The sequence below is a fragment of the Athene noctua genome, chromosome 1 (genome assembly GCF_965140245.1).
Source record: "Athene noctua chromosome 1, bAthNoc1.hap1.1, whole genome shotgun sequence".
NCBI lineage: Eukaryota > Metazoa > Chordata > Aves > Strigiformes > Strigidae > Athene > Athene noctua.
In genome coordinates this window covers 93,543,649-93,564,373 of record NC_134037.1, presented here as the reverse complement: position 1 = coordinate 93,564,373, position 20,725 = coordinate 93,543,649, and the positions used below count along the sequence as shown (strand labels likewise).

Sequence of the window (20,725 nt, the reverse complement as noted above, 5' to 3'; positions counted from 1 at the left end):
TTTAAAGTGGTTTGTTTTGTTTCTGCCTGATCTAAAGAACAGTCCCAGGAAAGTTTTTAGGGCTGGGGGAAAAGGCCTTAGTTAAAGCAGTATGCCTAATTGGAAGTGTGTGTAGGAATTGGTCCAAAAGAAGATACTCCCAAGAGATATAGCTAGTTATTCTGGTGGTGTGCCAGTTGCACATCCTCTATGTGTGCAGGGGCTGGCACAAAGGAATGATACTGTTACATTTACTATCCCTGTTTCATAGATACCTTATCAAAAACTGTGCTGCTTTTTGGGTATAGCAGTTCATGTGATTAGTGACAGTCAAGTCTACAGATCTGTTGCAACAGAAAATGCTGCTAGAATTTGTGGTCCTTGTCCACAGCTGAAGATAAAAAGAGGATCTGGTTGCATTTGCAAGTGTGAAACTGAATTGTACCTTGAATAATTCATATGAAATGTGACCTTGGCGTCTTGCTGGGAGAGGTGAGGAAAGGGATTGTGGTCTGAAATATGATAGTAAGTTTTTTTAAAAACATGTAGTCTTTCTCCTTCACAGAAATAAATCCATCCTATCAGAACCTTTTTCAAGGTTCTCCTTCTGCACTGTGAGTCAAATTGTTCATGTCACTGCATTTGCAAGTGACTTCCTAGGAGGGATGTATAGTACCATTAAAAATAAGTCTCCCTCTTTCCCCTGCCTTTTAAGTACATAAGACGTTGCTTCTGTTTAGTGATGGAAATGTTTTTCTGAAACAGATTTAGAAATGTCTTACTCTTGAGTAGGAGTAAGACTTCATTTACTCTGACTCAAGTACTTACGTTTATTCTGTGCTTTTCTTATACAGGGATGATATGGCTGATGGTCCAATATTCACTAGAGGCCTCTCATGTCCTCGAGGCCTTGAGAGATACCCATCACATGAAGATCAGCCTTCAAGTCCCTTCATCATGAGACATGATGAAGACTACCGCAACCGAGATGTTTTCCTCCATCGCTCAGAATATAGTCCGCATTATGGTCGTCGAGAAGAGCTGCCTCGTGGATCTGACAGAGATGGTGACAAACTCAGGAAATCGTCCTACCCATTGAGGCCTGAAGAGAGGGGACGAGAAATAAAGCGTCCACGGTATGAAAAAGATGAGAAGATGCATGGTGTGAGTGGAGAGCATCAGAGTTTCTCATCAGGAACACGAAACTATCGCAGACGAAGCCGCAGCCGCAGTAGAAGCCCGAGCCCATCATACCTGAATGAAGAATTCCGAGAGCTTGACCGTGCAAGGAGGAAAAGAGAAGAAGAAGAGCGTAGTAGAAACTTGAATCATGATGCTTCAGGCAGTGGTTATGTGATCCCTGGCTTGACTAACACACTACAGACTTCTGAACCTCGGTATACATACAGGCCTGAGGAAATCCCGTCCATGCCCAAAAAATCTATTTTGAAGAAACGAGTGGAGATGGAAGTAGAGTCTCCTATTCAGGTTTGATCTCTGTCTCTCTGCCTGTCTATACGTTTCTACTTCCCAAAACAGTCACTTAATGATACAGAATGTTAGTTTGATTTCTAAAATAGAAAAGCCAGATCTTCACGTTTTTCCATCTTTGAGAGGACGGGTATCTTTTTGCAGGCCTATACGAGTTAGGATTGCATTAGAAACTACAAATGGTGAAGGCATTTATTCAAGAATCCTATATAGGTAAAACCTGAGGCGGAATAAAATTCTCTTGTGAAAATTCAGCTCTGGATGCTGAGATATGGGCCAGCTTTTATAGAGGAGCTGAGTCTTTTTGTACTACAGGCAGTCAGGACATTGATCAAAGCTCTCTGCCTGTCACAAGGCCTCTTTCTTGTTTCTTTATAGACTTAGAGTGCATCCTCAGTACCTCTGGCTGAATTTCCTTTTTTTTTTTTCCCTTTGGACTGTTGGCCAACAACCCTACTTAATTTGCACTCAAGCTGTATCAATTGAATCTCAAAATTAGAGCAGTGGGAAGGTAAGGGCTTGCAACCACTGTGATAAATTGACTTTTCTCATGTTTTAGTGCATTGCTTTTGATCTGCCTGTTGTACTGATCAGTGTTGCTTTGACAGTGACATGTTTATCTCAGCCGCAATACTGAGGATCCTATTCTATACCTTTTATTGGAAATCCTATTTAACATGACATTAATTATCCATGTCTGAAGAAATGACTGGGAGTAACCCCAGTGCAGTTGTTTCTACCTGTCTTAAGGTGTTGAAATCCGATTTGTCTGTGATTAAACTCGAAGCATAGCCAAAATTATGTTAGGGGGTTTAATTTTAAAAGTTTCAGTTCTTATGCTTGAAAAAAAACCATACAGTTGTCCTTTTGTCTGTTCTCTGAGATAAGTGTTCGTTGCTGCACATGGCATTCCAGAATCATTAATGCAACTTGTTTTGTAGTCTTCTGTGTTCCCTTTCAGCTGTATATTGTCTTTTCTAACTCCTTCTTTCAGCAATGAACTCAAGGAGAAATTAACATGTTCCTTTGTTTGTTCTGTGAGTTGCATAGTTGCCTCAGAAGGTACTGTAGTAAATAGTAACTTCTCTCTCTTTCAGCCTGAAGGCTTTTCAAGCAATCCAGCTCCCAACAAGGATCTTCCACTTCTTTCTAGTCATTCATCTTTACCCCAGAGCAACGATATGGCTCCTTTTGCTTCAGAAGTGGAGAACTTTCTCAAACGGTTTAACAAAGATTCTGTTGTGGAGTCTGCAAACAAGGAGTTGCGTGACGGTTTATATGAGTGGAGCCCACTTTCTGGAGCTCCCAAAGACACTTTCACATTTGAAGAGAAGTTTGGAAACTTCTTAAGTCACAAGGAAAAGGTAGAACCCAAGTCAGAGCCTGCTGATCGCCATACTGACTTCCTGCTGCCTCATGAGAGGGCCAGTCAGGATGGCAGTGGTTTCTCCCGAATTCTGGGCATGATGGCTGATTCTGTCAGTGCTCAGGAAAAGAGGAGACGTAGTTTTCCTGACATTGAGGATGAAGAGAAATTTCTTTATGGTGACGAGGATGAAGACACCAAAACTGAATCTCTCTCTATTCAGAAGCCCCCAGTAAGTTGTGGCAATGAGATAATAAGCCAGAAAATGAGCCCACCTCCTTCTCCTGCTCCAGCTGTCAAGCTGGATCCTTTAGAAGAGCCTAATGCTGAGTATGCTAAGATCCATGACTTACTCAAAACCATTGGACTTGACATCGGTGTTGCTGAAATTGGAAAACTGGCTGTTCGTACCCAGGAACGCCTTCATGGCAAAAAGCTGGCATCTCGTTCTCCGGATCGTCGCTCTTCAGATCCTCGCAGACTGGACCCTTGGGACTTGCGTCGCAGCCGGAGTGACACTCGTTCTCCCGAGTCAGGCCAGCAGCGCTCAGCATCACCTCCAGTCTCTTTCCAGCAGTCTAAAGATGCATCCTCTGTCCAGAAACCAGAATATACTAAGAATAAGCCAGTGGGACAGGATATACCTCCATGTGCACCAGAACAGCCTCTTCCTTCTGTCTCTCTCATCCCTTCAGTTCCACCAACTCCTGCTAGTTTGCCACCTACACCTACTTCTGTTTCCCAGTACCAAATTCCTAACTATTCCCAGTTCACTGCCACTCAAATGCCCCAAAACTATCCACCTCCCACAATGGCTCCTCCAGGATACGATGCATATGGGCACTATATGGCATATGCAGCCCCTGGCTGGACCATGTACCCCCCTGCCCAGCAGCCTAATCCTACACTGCCAGAAGCTCATGGTCTTCTTACTATGGCCATGTCAGCAAACCCCACACGTCCCAACCTCCGGGTGATTGAGACAGTCTCTATGGGAAAGGATGTCCCTGATTTAAAAAGAGAAGGTTCTGTGCTTGTTCATGTCCCTACCACTCCTACCCATTCCAAAGTGCCCCTTCGTCTGTCTTCACACCCTCTCAAAAATACCACAGAAAAGATGTCGGATGAAAAAAATCGGGCGGCTCAAAAGCAGAAGGTATGTTATCTATTCTGATAGATCAAAATATGTTGTACTGCTTGATTGCTGGGATAGAAGCTTTTTGTCTTCAGGTTCACTTTTTTTTTTTTCCTGAGCGGCTCCATTTTAAAAGCAGTTGGACTAAATTTGCTTTTGTTAAATATTTCCAGGCATTTGTCTGTATTACTCTGTGACAATTTAAAAAAAAATGTTTAAAATCCCCCCAAATTGTACACCCTTAAGTTATGGCTGAACAGATGAAATCAAGCACAAAGTTGAAGATCTTGGGGCCAGTCAAAATGTTACAGAAAAATCATAGTGGCCACGGCTTGGTTTTACTCTGCTGACCTTTAGGTATTGAAATACCTGAAGGTATCTAGGTATATAAACATCTGAAGGGACAGTATAAAGAAGATGGAGTTGAGCTTTTTTCAGTGGTGCCCAGTGGCAGGATGAGAGGCAGTGGGCACAAACACAGGAGGCTCCATCTGAATGTGGTACATGGTACAATAATACTATCTATATTAGACAGTCTTAAATGCATCCTAAAGGATGTTGTCATACACAGTTGCATACAATTTTCCCTCTACACTTGTGTTAATTATCTCTTTATAAGAATCACAAAATCTGAAGAACTTGCGGGAAACTCTTCTTTACTTGATGCCTCTGACAGCAGTTTATGTTATGGGTGTTAATATTTTCCTCTTGTAGTTACCTTGGTTTGTATGATAATGGGGAAGAATGTATTTTAAAAAAGAAACTGTAGGTACATAACTGTCAAAGGACTGGAAGATTCCTGTTTGAGTTTTCAAACTGGTGTCCACTCAGTCTTTGTTGCTAAACCATAGAATGGTTTGGTTTGGAAGGGACCTTTAACGACCATCTAGTTCCAGCTTCACTGCCATGGGCAGGGACACTTTCCACTAGACCAGGTTGCTCAAAGCCCTGTCCAGCCTGGCCTTGAACACTGCCAGGGAGGGGGCAGGCACAACTGATCTGGGCAACCTGTTCCAGTGTCTCACCACCCTCATTGTAAAGAATTTCTTCCTTATGTCCAGTTTAAATCTGCCATTGTTTAGTTTAAAACTATTGTCCCTTGTCCAGTTGCTACAGGCCTGGTAAATAGTCTCTCTCCATCTTTCTTACTAGCCCCCTTTACTGAAAGGCCACAGTAAGGTCTCCCTGGAGCCTTCTCTTCTGACTGAGCATCCCCAACTCTCAGCCTTTTTTTCATAGGAGAGGTGTCCCATCCCTCTAATTGTTTTCATGGCCCCAACAGGTCCTTGTCTTTCTTGTGCTGGGGGCCCCAGAGCTGGATGCAGTACTCTAGGTGGGGGTCTCACAAGAACAGAATAGAGACAGAGAATCACCTCCCTTGACCTGCTGGCCATGGTTTTTGTGCAGCCCAGGATACAGTTTGCTTTCTGAGCTGCAAGCGCACATTGCCAGCTCATATCTAATTTTTCATCTACATATGTGTATCTGCATTAGCGACATTCTTTCAGTGTAGCTGTGCTATGGTATGTTGTGTTGATATGCTAGCAGAGGAGCAGCACGTGGCGGAGTCTGGAAGCTTTTTGCCTTCTCAGTTGTATCACATTCCTCAGAACAAATCAGACTGTGGAAGAATGGATCACTGAATCAAAGAGAGCCTCAAAAGAAGTCACTTTAAAGTTTTGGTCTGAGATAACCTCTCTGCTTTTTTTTGAGGTGACTTAAAGAGGAGTTCTTACTCAGTGTGCTAGATCAGCAGATAAGTGAGCTTTCACTGCTTGCAGGAGTAATAATTTCTTCAGCTGACATGTTTGGAATTTTGTTGTTAATGAAACTTGGCACTTCTGGAAGAGCTCTGTTGGCTGAAGGTGTGTGGTTTTCTCCTGCTGTGACATACCCTGATAGCTCACCTGTGCATCTTGGCAGAACTTAGGGTTAGGGTTAGGGTCTGCACTACAGATGTCTTTGGCTTGGGCTTGGTCTGTACTACAAAAGTCTTGCTCGGGCTTAGTCCACCATTTTTTTGCAGGTATGGCTTGGAGTATAAAAACACATGTTCCAGTTGATGCCCCTAATGGCAGAATGGGTGTTTTGGTAATTAAAAAACCCCGAAAACACAAAAAACTAAGTGGCATTTAAGACATGGCTTAACTGCGTTGGTAGAACTCCTTCCAGGGCTTACTCCAGGCAGGATCTAGGGATCCTGCCAACATTTACATTGCCATACTAGTAGTGATTCTCTAGAGATGATGAGGCCTTGGGTCAGTTGTGGGTTGTTGAAGGGAGGAGTCAGTAGTAAACTAGGAACATTGTGAAGGTAAAAAAATTGGAATTTGTGTCTTGAAAAATAAAGCTGTGAAGGAAATTAAAAGAACTTTTCAGATTTCATATTACCTGGTTTCCTTCCGTGAGAATCACTGGAAACCAGTGAAAAGTGGATTTGTGAGCTCTTCATGCCAGAGTTTACCTTATTGACCAAGAAACAAACTTCATCCAGGTGTTTCATTTCAGACAGTTATGCCTGCCAAATATATTTGGTGGTATTGTTATGATCAGATTGAAGCAGAACCCTAAATAGTAGCAAAAATTGACCAAAGTATGAGGCAAAGTGAAGGGCTGTGAAGTCTTTTGTCACGGATGGAACATGCTAGCTGTAGAGATACTGCATCAGTTTTGAAGAGTTATTTAGCATTGGTCTTGCTCACTCCTGTAGAAGATAATCAGCTGAGCCTAAGTGCCTTGGGAAATGGTGCAACAAACAAAGCACTTTTGGGAAATACACTGCCCCCCCACCCCCTCCCAAAAAAAAATCACCTTTATATAGGGTTGTAGCATGAGCACATGATATAGTTACCTGCAGAGCAAGAGGTATATTTGTTGTGCTAAAATACTCAAGAACATTTTGAGAATAGTGAGCAGTGGTCTGTGACTGGCAAACTGAGGTCTTGCTGTCATTCTTGCAAGATTGATTAACTTATGTTGGGAAGAGAAGAAAATCCAGTCCCCTTCCAATCTGTTTAGGTGATAGAAGAGAGAGAAAAGCTGAAGAACGAACGAGAAGCACGGCAGAAGAAGCTTTATTATCTCAAGACTGAATTGGACAGGCTTCGTAAACAGCAAGGTACAGTGCATCCCCCCCCCTGCTTTGTTTTATCCACTGGTATGGGTCACAGAGTCCTAGTACCTGCAATCTATAGTTTAAAACTAATATTTCCATACTCCGGGCAATGCAGAACTCTCAAGAAGGCAATGACCTAATGACTATATTAAAATTAATTATGTCAAAATTTGTTTGTTATGCTGAAGCAAACAGTTGCTCTTACATCTTCTTCGGCAGCTTAAGTAAAATGAATTGCACTTTGTGCATTTTAGTGCTTTTTTAGAAGAAGTGACTGAAATAGTAACTAAAGACATGTCACTGTGCCTTTCAGTTTTTCACGAATCTTATTTGGAGAAGGAAAAGTGCCCTAGACAGAGCTAACTATTTTTAAAATGTTTATTTGGTCCAAGTAAGTACTGATTTCCCTCAACATTGGCAAATTATACTTTCAGGTTAGAATGTGTGATTAACTTTTGCTTGTTTGGTCACACAGGGAAAGTGGCAGTTATTAAATTGATTCTCTCTCTTGATGATTATGGTGCCTCTGTTAGAGGTGTACATTAAGGCAATACTTATAGAGGTGGATTGTGCAGATGCTGTACCTGAGAGTCAGTTCCATCTTTACAACTTCCTAGACAAGATTTAGCTGTAGTATTTTATATTAGTATTTTACTTGTTGCTGGAATAGTTGTACAGATCTTAAGACAGTTTTCCTGTTGCATTTCCAACTCTTCTACTTCCTTGATGGGCTCAGGAGAGATGTTGAGGAAAAAACGTCGTGAGAAGGATGGACACAAAGACCCGTTATTGGTAGAGGTGAACAGGCTACAAGAGAATATTATGAAGGAGATTTCAGAGCTGCATAAAGAATCTGATGCAGCTGACAAGAAGCAGTCTGAGCTAGACAAAGTAGCACAAATCCTGGGGATTAACATATTTGAAAAACCCCGGAAACCACCTGTGGAAACCAAAGATTCCTTGGAAAAGAACAGCAAGTCAGAAAATGCAAAAGGTCTGGAGAAACCATCTTCCTCCAACAAGGTAAAGTCTTCTGGCTTGTGTGCTAATGATTTTCCCACTAAGAGAAGAGGGCACCAGGGAGACAGCTGCTCCCAAACATTTACTAGAGGATCATTTGATGTCATTTGTTATCACATCTCATATCCTGGTTTTGATGGTGCATGCAGGTGAGAGTCAATGTATCAGTGTTTATAATTCCCCTCACTTCAATACCACTTACTGTTTTTGATCTTGGTTTTGCTGAGGTGTTGGTTGGATTGAACACTATCATGACTGTTTGTAGCTGTTCAGTCTCAGTGCCATACCAGGAAGACAGACCTTTTTTCTCTACAACATTTCTGGCATGGCCTGTCAAGGAGGAATGTTTGTAGCAGTGAAGCTCTCTGCAAGTTTGAACCATGTTGGTCTTCTCATTGGGTGGTGACATTAACAAATCGCAAGACTTACATATGATTGTCAGTTTAACAAGATTATTATGTACACACTATGTGTTCTCTCTCAAGAAATGTCAGTATGCATCAGTATGGTCTCTCTGACATGGTCTATACAATTGAGTGCTGGATATACCAAAACAGACTTACTGCATTCCAGAAGATCATTTTTGCTTTGGAAGTAGTGTATAATAGTAACATCTGAAAGGTTATGCATGTATTCAGGAGATTAATTATGCTGCTTTTCAGATACCTACTCATTTCTGTAACAGAAATAGCTGATAGGAGATGCTTTTTTTGTAGACCTTAGTGTGTACTTTTTGCAGAGAGGAAGATGTTAGTAGGGTAAGAAGTATTTCCTACAAGGTCACTCAAATCTGTGCATCCTGTAAATCTTTTCCTTACTTTATCCTGGTCTGGTTCAGAGAACTCATTAGATGTCTTTAATCTGAAGGCTTGGTTTTGTGTTTTGTTTTTGTTGTTTCTTGAAAGATCACTGAAGTTTAGTATCCACTTTTAAAAATCTTTTGCTTCAGTCACTGCATCATAAAACTAATGTGGGCAACAATGTCTGTTAAATCTTACATTGCGTTAAGTTATATTGCTTTCTTTTCTCGAGATATAGCATGTGTGAATACATTTTTCATTATTTTAATTTTCATTGTTTGTATTTTGTTGCAAACCCATAATAACTTGATCCCCTTTTCATAGTTCCTTATTTTAACATGGAAAATTCTGATTTCTGGCCAGGAACATTTAATATTTTCAGATACCTGTAGGTACATGGGACACTGCCTTTTAGTCTCTGAGATTCACCTTGTAATTCTGATTGTTAAATGAACAGAAAGATGGTGCAGGCTTCTTGACACTGAGATCAGTTGACTCTGCCAACCTAAGGGCAAAAACATATGCCTTTCTGCTTATTTGCAAGCTTGTGCTTGTGGTCCCTTGTTGCTGAACCTGTGTCTGTGTGTTGTAGTTATGTAGTGAGTGCAGAGGTGAAGCTGGCTTTGTTATACCAAACAGACAGATTGTTCCTTCTGGGCTCTAAATAACAGCAAATAATAAAGGCATCTTTGAGCTGGGGTTAAGCACAAACTGTGGTTAAGAGTTGGCTGTCACCTATCTTTGTGAGAAGCATTGTCTTTTTCAAGTTCTGATTGAGATAGTATTTTCATAGGATAATATTGGGTGGGTGTATGTCTGTATATAACATAAACAATGACATCATGAACATTCTTCCATGCACTTCCTTCAGATCATAAGTTGATCTCATTAAGAGAATGTCAGCTTTGCTGTGTTCTTGCAGAGAGGATATATGCAAATATTCACAGGGTGACTTCCTACTTGGCTACCAACAACTAGATCGTATTGGGATATGGATATCTGTGGGGTGCATAGTGGCCTGAGTGTCTTCTTTGTTTGATTTACAATGTATGTTGTGTGGGGTGGTGTTAATAGGAGAGAATCTATCCCTGTTTATCAAAAGGAATTTCAAGTAAGGCAGATGTTATTTAATGATTCTGAATCTGCTAAGTAAATTTGTTCAACGCCAACAGTGAATAACTTGAAAATCATACAACCAACTCAGGTCTGCTAAGTTAGCATGCTGTTCTTTAGACTGCCATGCAGATTAGAAATGATAACACATAATGGGATTTCAGCCATTGAAAATGTAACTCAAAGCTCAAAATATATCTAGTACTATCATAATCTAAATTAGCAAGGCTCATTCATGATCTATGTCAGGGTTTATTTGTTTTGCTACTCTGCAGTGTTAGTTTAGTATAAATTTTGGCCAGAGTCCTGAAATGTTTGTGTATCACTGTATGGCATCTTCCTGTACAAATCAATGTAAGTGCAGATACCACATGCTTAAATCACAAGATGCTTCACCTTACATACTTAGGTAATTAACAAAACATCATCTTTCTGTTATTGCTAAGCAATGAGTCTTCTGGAGAATTCAGGAACTCTCAAATAATCTGATAAAGCTCATTGAGTTCAATACTTTCAGTCAAATAATTCTTACTTCCTTTTTCATTCTTCATTCATCCAAGCTACTTGTACAGTAACTTCTGAATGCTTCTAGGGGAACCATTTTAGGTCTTCTGGGCACTATCTGTCTAGTATGGTAAATTGGAACTATTCAGATCTTTACGTGAAACCCATAAAGTGGGAAGGGTGCATGCCATAGGGAATTTGTTCATTTGGTTCCTTGATTACCTACAACCATCCAGCCATTACATCTGGGAGCCTTATTGGAAGCTCTTCACTGCGGCCATGCAGCGTCGTAGTCGGCAATACCAGCTCTCTGAAACAGTGGAATTAGCCTGGGCGCTGAAAAGCAGGTGATACTTTTTTTTTTTTTTTTTTTTTGTGTGTGTGGCTTCTGCTGGAGGCAGGTTCTGAGTTCTAGAGCATTATGTCTGTCCTGCCTTGTCTTAGAGAAGTGTTTTCCTTTTGTTCAATTTAGGAATCAAAAACTCCTAATGAAAAATCCAGAGGTAGAAGCCCGAAGCCAGCAGAATCTTCTTCACAGTCCTCCAAACACCCTTTCCAGTTGGCCAATATTTATGAATATTATGATGCAGGGAATCACTGGTGCAAAGACTGCAATACCATCTGCGGGACCATGTTTGACTTTTTCACACACATGCATAATAAGAAACACAGACAGGTATGTTGCAGGCTTCCTTCACTAAGTGCATTTCATATTGCTATAATTATTAACACTAGAACATACATCACAGAACTACATTTTACAAGAAAACCTGAAGTAATAATGAACCAAAGAAGTTGCTTATCAAATTCTTTTTCCCTAATGTTGGACTTGAGCAGTTTGTACAGCTACCGGTGTGTTCCAGTTAGTGTAAATGGGGCCTGTACTCAGTTTGTTTGGGAACTAGCATTTGATATTTGTGTTTCATATGTTTACCTGTTCTTTGCCATCATTTACATTTTACCCTTTTCACAGGTTATTTTCTCATTATAAATTGCAAAATGGGAGGGGAAAGAGAGGAAAACTTAGTTCCTGTAAATATTTGCACATTAATTTTAATGTGCAGTGTTCTGAAAGGATGTTAAAAAGGAAAAAGACAAGTGTACTTGCCTTACTAGTGTAATATATGAGCCTGTATGCCTCTGTCACTGTGCAAATAGACCCTGGATCCTTACAACAGACCTTGGGCTTCGAAGACCCAGAGTGAGACCAAACAAGACTCCATAAAACGCATCGATAAGATAACTGTTCCTGCCAAAGGTACGTTCATGTTTTTTAACTGTGTATTGTCTCCCTTTGCCCTCCAGCAGGTTCCAGTTGCTCAAAGAAAGGAATTTCAGACCTTTATGTTATTATAGGATTACATATACTGTATTATTAGGTAAAAGGCAAATGATTTACTTTCCTGGTTGTTTATGTGGTCATGAAACAAGAGTGTAGGAAAACATAGCGTGGGTCTTTTTTTCTCTTTAGAGTTTAGGTTTTTTATTTTGAATACCGGGTGACTTTTTCTTTCTCCAGTGTAGTTCTGAAGTGATTTTTGCTAACATATTAGAATTCAGAACATGACCACAAGAGTTTGCATTGTTCAGGCAGATCTTGTGCGGTACTCCACAGTCTTGAAACACTCTTGTTCAACACGTTTTTAGTAGAGGTGTCCCTGAAAAATCACTGATGAGTACTTGGTAGAGTGTAGATACAGAGAATCTGAGAAAGCCATATGGAAGGGACTGTAAGTAATTTGAAAATTCATATAAGATTTAAAATCTGAAATCTAAATAGGTTTGCCAGTGATCAATCTCAGTTTCTTAATCCGTTATGTATTAGTAGTGCCCACTAAAGGACAATCTTCAGTGTGTTAGATAAGTGCAGCTGGTTCTGTAGGCACAAGGATGCAGTCTTGCTGAACTTCAGTGAAAATACTTGTGTTCTTTTTATAAACCAGGTGTTTAGAATTTGACAGACAATGCCAGAAAGATAGAAAATAGATTAAGACTGTAGGAAATGTTAACCTACTTGAATAAGGGATAACCTTAATATGATGGAGAGCACTAAAATAATTTATTTAATCAGAGTAATCAAGCTTCTTTACTTTACATGTTTGCTTCTGGTAGTGTTGTTTCACATACTGTAAGCATAAGGAGAGCAGCATTAATTATTTCAAAAGAAACTGCTGGAGGTTTTCCTGTTGTTCTTTGATATGTTTATCTGGCTTTGTCAAGAGCTTGGCACTTACTAAGTTTTGTTTCTCTGATCATTTTCTTCGGCCTTTTCAGGCTCTGAATTTCTGATTCCCATCACTGGATATTATTGCCAGCTCTGTCATGAATTTTTTGGAGATCAAATCTCAGCAGAGCAGCATGTGAAAAGTCATCCCCACAATGAGAAATATAAGGTTGGTAACCGGTGTACCAGGATTGAGTCATTCCTTGTGTTAGCTTCTACTTGTTCTGTCTTCTTTCCTGAAGAATGACGTTTGACTCCTTGGAGTATATGTATTTGGTTATCTTCACTACATTCTACCCAACTAAATAAGCAGAACTTCCCACTACATAGAGACTAATCTTTCATCTGCATGAGGTTGAAATGGCATTTAAGTCCCAGTGTTGATTTTCAGACTTTTCTGTAAGTGACAGCATTGCTGCAAGCCACCACTCAATTCACATTAAATTACAGAATGTGGAGTTTGTAGCATCTCGGTTTCATGGTAGGAAGAAGTTCGTGCTCCCTTAGCATTGACATGGCACTAACTAAAGAAGTCAAAACTGTTAATTTATGTATTTATTTTTCATGGAAACAGTGGCTAAAATTGTAACGTATATTTCCACAGAAATACATAGATGAAAACCCGCTTTATGAAGAGAGGAGAAATCTAGACCGTCAAGCTGGTTTGGCTGTAGTTCTGGAAACAGAGCGCAGGCGGCAGAGCGAGCTGAAACGGAAACTAGTCGAGAAACAGAAAGAAGAGAAGGATGAGAAGAAACAAAAAATAATAAAAAAAGAGGAAGCAAAGAGCATCCCGGAGCTTGGAGAAGGAACTAGTGAAACTCAAGGCAAAATAGATTCTTCTGGGCGAAAAATGGGTATCAAGCTTAAGCTGAAGAAGGAGGATAAGGAGGAGAAAAAAGAAGAAAAGAAAGAGGAATCTAAAAAAGAATCACCAAACCAGACTTCCTTTGGGAAATTCAGCTGGAAAAAGGCTGAGAGAGAGGATAAAACCCCTGGAGGAGCTATTATAAAGGAGGAGAATACAGAAGGAAACAAAGAAGAGAACAAGTGTCAGTCTGGGAAACCCCATGTCAAGCCCATTGAAATCAAGCTGTCTGGAAAAACTGTTATTCCACACACAAGCCCATGGATACCAGTTGTTTCCACCTCAACACCAGCAAAAATGCTACCCAATCTACCAGTCCCCACCATGATTTTCAGGAAGTCTACTACTGCACCAGTTAGCAAACCAGCACCTTTGAACACCTTTTTATCCATAAAATCCTCTGGAGCTACCACCAAACCACTGCCTGTGGTGAAAGAAACCAATGCAGATCTGCTGCTGCCACCAGATATCATCTCAAAAGCTTTTGGAGGTGAAGAAGTAATTTTAAAAGGGGCAGAGGAGGATTTGAAAACAGCAGAGAAAAGTGAGTCTTCTCAGACTTCTGATATACCACCTCCACCCACTCTTTCAGCAGCAGTTCAGCAGACAGCTGTCATCCCTGCCGATGAAGTAGCTCCAGGTGTGTCTGAAAGTGAACAGACAATGTTGGCAATGCCAGTGAGACCCCCTCCACCACCACCTTCAACTGCTTTCAGTGAACAGGCAAAAAAAGTAGAGAAACGAAACTCTTGCTTGGCCACAGCCAATGCTAAAGATCTCTATGATATTTTCTATAGTAGTGGTGGAAAGGGTTCAGCTGACAGCAAGCTTGCAAGTTCTGCACTTCCAAATGGAGAAAACTGTAACCCAACAAAACCTGCAGACTTACCTGCAAACCCTAGAACAAATAACAGCTCATCCTCCTTGAAAGAGGATTCTCAGAATGTGGCAACTGAAGTTAGCCAAGTCCACTCAGCTGAGAGGAGGTCAGAACTGGAGAAAACTGATGTTCAGGAGACTTTAATACTTCATACTGAGATAAGCCCTGACATTGAAAATGGTGTTCAGAAAGATGTAGGTCAAAAATTTCAGACGACTCTTTCAACAGATGCTCAGACTAAATTGAAAGAAGATTCCTCACAGTGTAATCAAGTAACAGGGAGGTGGATTCTTGGCGAGAATCAGGCTGAAATGAACAGAAAACCACTTCAGCCTCAGCTGTCAGAAAGGTCCGTCACAGAATTGCCAGAAACCAAAACTGCTTCTGGTACCCAGATGCCTGCAGAAATTGGACTTGTGGATATAGAAGGTAGGGAGAAGGTAGGCAGTCAGGAACTCTGTGGTCTACAGAAAAAAGAGGCCCAAGAGAAAGTTGGACAGGAAGATGCAAATAAAACTGTGGTTACTAACACAAACATTCCTGGTACCTTGGAGAAAGATGCAGAGATGAAAGACTGGGAACTAAAGGTGGTAAAGCCTGAGCTTAGCTTACACCCAAAGACTTTGTTACCTGAAGCACAGAATGAAATTCAAAATTTGGGAAATTCCCATTTGTTAGAGGAAAAGATAAGTGATAACTGTAGAGCTCACTCAGAAACTGATAGTCCAGATTTGCTCTGGGATTTTCAAAACACTTCAAAAGAAAAAGCTTTAGTAGCAGTAGTGACAGAGCAGAATTCTATTGATGCCTCCTTAAAAGATGCAAAACTGAAAAGCATAGCTCTGGAAGTATCTCAGCCAGGGAACCTTGGTGAAGCTCACCGAATTTCCAGAACCCAAAGTAAGATTTCAGAAATGACAAGAAGTCCTGGTGAATGGGACACTTCTAGAACTAATAATGGAGAAGAACAGCTCATCACAACCCATTCTTCTTCTGAAAGTGGTTGGGATCTATCAGGTACTCCAAATGTAGAAATAAAAACTGGTTCTAATGTAGTTAGTGCTTCAGATCTGACAGAAGTACGGCCAGACAGATGTCTCACCAACACAGAAACCAGAAGTAGCATATTAGAAGCTCAAGAAATTCGACCTGAACCTTCAGGCCAAGCAGTATTAGATAAGCAAACCCAAAGGCAGGAGGTTGCATGGTTAGTCAATGCCTGCTCTGGGAACATTGTTGAACTCAGATCCAGTGTAGAATTAGTAGTTGAAGTTGAAAAAAAATCATTAGGACACACTGGATCTGATGCAACATTAGATAATGGTTTTATCAAGAGAGATGCAAAAGAAGTAGGGACTGGAGGTTTTTCTAGAGCTCGCTCTGATCTTGTCCAAGAGTCAGTGGTTGCTTTATCGGAAAATTCCCATAGGGAGCATCTTTCAGAAGCAGCTGTCCACTCCCCAGAAACAAAGCATAAGGTTGTAAGAACCTCAGCAAGCAACGACCTTCATCTGAATACCAGTCACTCAGGACTGAACACTGAGCAATCTGAAAGTCCCTCTGCAAATGTTCACATGGATGACAAGAAAGTTTCTTTGACATCAGAAGGTGTGAAACATAATGAGATTTCCTCCCAGAAAGCAGAGCTCGAGTTCAAAAGCACTGATTTCAGTTTAGGAGATACGAAGGTAAAACACGAATGCTTCAGCATCCTTACAGCAGGACTTTTAAATGAGAATAGAGAAGAAGTCTCAAAACTAGAAACTGTTGCATCCATTAGGCTGGAGTCCAGTAAACTTAAGAAGCTGGGCGTTGAAAAAACAGTGGATGAAACAGAGATTACTGATTTTGCTACATTGACTCCTAGTAGTCGGGAAGAAAAATTTTGCACACGGATTTCTCAAACAACTATGCCGCAGCTTGGATTGCAGTCCTCAAAGAGTGACACTACAGAAGTGGTCATGCCAGTTCTAGAAATACAGGGCATTTCTCCCATGTCTGAGATCCTTCTGAAAATAGAGGAGAGCAAAGGTGGTGCTGTTGAAATGCCATCACTGAGTTGTGATGGAGGCCGCACAGAAAATCAGGCTTCTGGGTGTGTGGAAACTTTCCTTCCTGGGCTCAAAGAAACACATGAAAAGGAGGGTGGCTCGGGAGGCAAGGGAGTGCGCACCATCCAGAGCAAGAAGACTGAGCAAACAGAAATTGCTGACAATAGTTTGGAAGCTACAACAAATTCAGGAGTTGCTGAAAGCTTAGCAGAAAGCCCAGTGGGTTGAAGTGAACCCAGCCAGTCCCAATATTTGAGGAGCCAGAGCTGGGATTATGTATATGTTTGGTTTTTTGTTCCAGTTGAGGGTTTTGGGTGTATTTTGCATCCTGTGGCAAGACTTGACTGAAGTGAAACTTACATCATTGGAAACCAGACACATACTTTATTCTGTACATAATTAATTGTGTAAAATGTTTTTTCATGTGAATTTTTTTGCCAATTTCTTTTCTACACTCTGCAATTAAAATGGAATCTCTCGTTTATAATGCGTGCGTCTTTGTTGTTTATTTTGGGGGCTTTTATTCTTTGACCATTCTTGGATGATTTCCAGCTCACCCTGTTTGTGTCAGTAGCACCATGAGTAGCCCAGCCGCTGGGACAAGCTTGAGAACAGCAATTTAAAACTTGAGGAAATGGAGACTTGCAGAAGAGCTAAACCTGAACATTTCTTTAAACTGTAATGCATGGTTCTGTTTACTTTCATTGTTTGAAATGCAAGAATGTGATTAGAGTTGATTTTGTTTGTTTGTTTATCTGTCTCTGTGATTTGTAATTACTGTTGTATTACATCTATGCTTAAGCTGTTTCATTGTATTGTATAAGCACATGTATGGATGCCACATCACTAAGCAAGGGGAGAAAATCTGTCCGACTCGCTTTTGGAGAAGAAGACTAATCGGTAAGGCTCTGTGGCCTGACACCTGGACCAGACATATTGAGGTCACTTACATGATTTGAAATGGGCTTTCTTTCATTGTATTGTGATCCAGTAACTATTTGTGTTAAATCATTTAGCAGCTGACCAGCTCTGAAGAAGCAGAAGATCAGAACCCTGGTGTCAGGAATTGGACTCGCTTCATGTGATACAGACACATGCATGCCTACCCTGAATGGTCCTTGAGCTATCAAAAGCTCTAGTGTGATGGTTCTCGTTTGTATAGCTTGTTAAAGACTAAAGTATTAAATGTGTTTGCTTGGATAAATATAACATTTTTACTTGTAAATTGTTTAAAAAATAAACATATGGTGGTCAACAAGACTTTCTTCTTGATTTTCTTTTTTTTCTTAAGTGTTTTATTTCAGTTAGTTTCTAATTCCTGTAGTAGCTGATAAAATTGAGAAATTGTAGATGATGAAGATACTGAACAGTTAGCCTGCTCAGTAAAAAACTGGTTTATTCCCAGCTGACATCAATGGAAGAACTACCGTCAGCATCATCAGTGGAAGTTTGTTTGAAGTCCTAAGCCCTGCGTAAAGCTCGAGATGGGACATCGGGGGGGGAACTCAAGCAGTTTGTATTTCTGTAATCACTACCAGCATGTGGACCTCCAGAGGAGGAAAAATCACCATTTTTCTTCCATTTCTGTGACTGTGTATGAAGAAGGTATGAAACATTTTTCAGAGTCATTGTGGTGGTGTTCATATTAGAAATGTAAGAACTATCTAAGCTGAATTTGGAAATGTAGTATAAATGGTCAAGTCACCAAAAAAAAGGTAATTAAGAAGGGAAGAGCATTTTCAGAAAGGCTCTTTAAGCTGTTTTTATGATGTTAAGCAGTTACTGCACTGAATATAAGAAGTCTTTGAGTCTTTGTTAGTGTCACTGCCCTACTTTCTTCAAATAACCGTTTGCTGTCAAAACCAAAGAAAGCAAGGTTTGACATGCTTTGATACTTTCAAAATGGAGTTGGGTAATGAGTAGAGATTGCTTAAATGTTGGTTTATAAATAAGTCCTTTGTTTCTCAGTTTTCTTCTGTATTTTTTTTTTAATTATATATCTGAGTTTATTTGTTTACATTTGACAGCTAAATTTTTTTCCCCCATTTCTCTCCCAATTTCTTCAGTGAAGTGCCTGGTCCCTTGTAAATCCACAGAGGAAGAGGGGAACTGATTTTCTTGCCTACCTTGTATTGAGGGATATCAGGGCAGGGAAAGAAGATATTAAAGGGAAGGCTGAATTTTTCCACAGTTCTGCATTTTAGATGGTGGTGTTTTGGAATACAGACCTGCTTTATGGTTAGTTTCCTGCTGCAGATTGGTTTTCATGAAGGTCTCAGTGCATGCAACGGCAAACAGAATAATTCGGACAATTGTCTTCTTCAGACAACCTTATTCAGTGATGTGTTACCTATGTGGGACATACTCGATTAACTTTATTTGGGGGGAAAGGACATCAATGTAAATCCAATATCCTTGTTATCTGCTCTCTTACAGTTGCTTCTGTAAGTAGTGGTGTTCAGTGCTGAACCTGACAGACCACGAATGGAGAGCAGCTAGCACCAAGGGAAAGCAAGAGCTTTGCAAATGAGAAACAGAATTGTTACCCCATATTTGTCTTCAGCTTTCCAGAAGCTGAACCTTCCTATGGTACAAATTAAGCTGTACTTCTGTTCATGCCATTTAGTCAAATGATTGTCCCTCTATCCCTGAGTGGAGTAGGCCTCTATCCCACACTGGAAGAAAGATTAATTTGGTCTTTTTTGAGGTAGGAATAAAAGGTACTTCTGGAACTGCTGGGCAAGAACAAAACAGATGGTGTAGATGATGACATATAGGCAGATTGCCAGACAGAGGCTTTAACACTGTCGTGCAATTTCATGAAATGGCATGTATTTTTATTTATGTATTCTTTTTTTTTTCTTTTTTCTTTTTTTTTTTTTTTTTTTTTGCTGTGGTTTCCAGAGGCATGCAGTAAATGATTTATCCACTGTACTGGTCCCCTGTGCTGGCAGAGCTGTAGCATAGTGCCCTGACTGGGAAGCCTTAAGTTCTAGGCTGGCCTTGGACTCTTGACTCCAGATCCTCAGGAGGAGGGGTGAGTTAATGGAGGGGATTTACTTGTGTGTTTGAATGGTGCAATACAGCATTACCTCTCCTTCCCGATCTAGTTCTCTAAAAGCTGCATAAGGCATAAGAAGTTACCTTTCTCCTGATTTTTAGAAGGCTGCTGATAGGGAGGAAATAAACCTACTTTGAATGTTTCTTTCTTTACACTACTTCAGACTAGGCACAAATACCTAATGAATTCAAAGTACAATGGATTAAGCCTTCATTTGATGTTGCAACCTTTAGTTTGCTGTGATGGAGGCTGGCAGAAAGGCCTTTCTCCTGGATCAAGTTTGTTGCAAAACCAAGCTTTACTGAGAGGCAGTGGAAGAAGTGCCATGGAAAAGCTGCTGGTATTCTGTCCTTCTATTGTATGTCCAGGTGTTTTTTGTAGTATTTCTCCAGTTTCTTTTAACATTTGTGGCTGCGTTTGGAAGGGAGAAGCACTCTTCAAATGTTTACGATTTGCAGAGAACTTTAAAAGCAAAAGTAATTTTTAGACAAAATACAAGATTTTTTTTTCCCTGGGTAGTCTCTTGGGCAGATAAATCTTGCTTCTAGCTTGCTGGAATCTTTGACTAAGCAGCAGATAAGCTTTTGGGGGGGGATTGTTTCTTTGTTACAGACTTTTAAATGGCATGTGAGCAGGGAAGAAATGTATCAATCAGCGTTCTGTTGTTAATTTTTTTCCAAATGCATTTGTGTCTTAGTGGTAAAAAGTACAAGCAGTAGATTAAGATATATGGTCTCTGCCATTACTTAATTATTGCCAAAGGTGAAAATAAATGCCTAATTTTTAGCTAAGCTAATTTTGTCCATGGAAACAGATGGTAAGAAAAGGGGGCAAAACCATAATTTTTTTAGCCTGGTAAACCCTAAACAGAAATAGCAAGTGAGAGTAAGTGTTGGTAGCAGAAGTCTTTAAAAAAACCAAACCCACAACAATCCACCAAACTAGTGCATCCCAAAGCATGATAAAACTCTGTTTCTTTAGTGCAAAGGGCAAGAGGAATCGCATGGTATAGGTTTTTATGTGGCACTTAAGTGCAAATGGCCTGTGTGCCGCCACTGTGGGAGTATAAAGCAGCCATAAATTTGATTTTACTTGACTCCTCTGCCTCTGCCTAGGAT

The 20,725-nt window shown here is 40.4% G+C and overlaps 1 protein-coding gene across 3 annotated transcripts in view; it reads left to right on the top strand.

Moving 5' to 3' along the window:
* Positions 1-20,168, top strand: part of ZNF318 (zinc finger protein 318) — a 29,826-nt gene extending 9,658 nt beyond the window's left edge. Inside the window, exons 3-13 of one of the 3 annotated variants that reach the window (XR_012632903.1) lie at positions 834-1,467; positions 2,568-3,992; positions 6,990-7,089; positions 7,823-8,109; positions 10,996-11,199; positions 11,682-11,781; positions 12,798-12,916; positions 13,352-17,446; positions 17,563-18,151; positions 18,613-18,784; positions 19,451-19,566. Coding sequence is in view for 1 of the 3 variants with exons in the window: in XM_074896951.1 (XP_074753052.1) it covers positions 834-1,467; positions 2,568-3,992; positions 6,990-7,089; positions 7,823-8,109; positions 10,996-11,199; positions 11,682-11,781; positions 12,798-12,916; positions 13,352-16,774 (6,292 nt within the window). In the remaining 2 variants the exon portion in view is untranslated. Of the gene's footprint in view, positions 1-833; positions 1,468-2,567; positions 3,993-6,989; positions 7,090-7,822; positions 8,110-10,995; positions 11,200-11,681; positions 11,782-12,797; positions 12,917-13,351; positions 18,592-18,612; positions 18,785-19,450 lie in introns of those variants that run through there. The other 2 variants (XR_012632902.1, XM_074896951.1) reach the window with 2 other exon arrangements.
* The last annotated feature ends 557 nt before the right edge of the window (positions 20,169-20,725 follow it).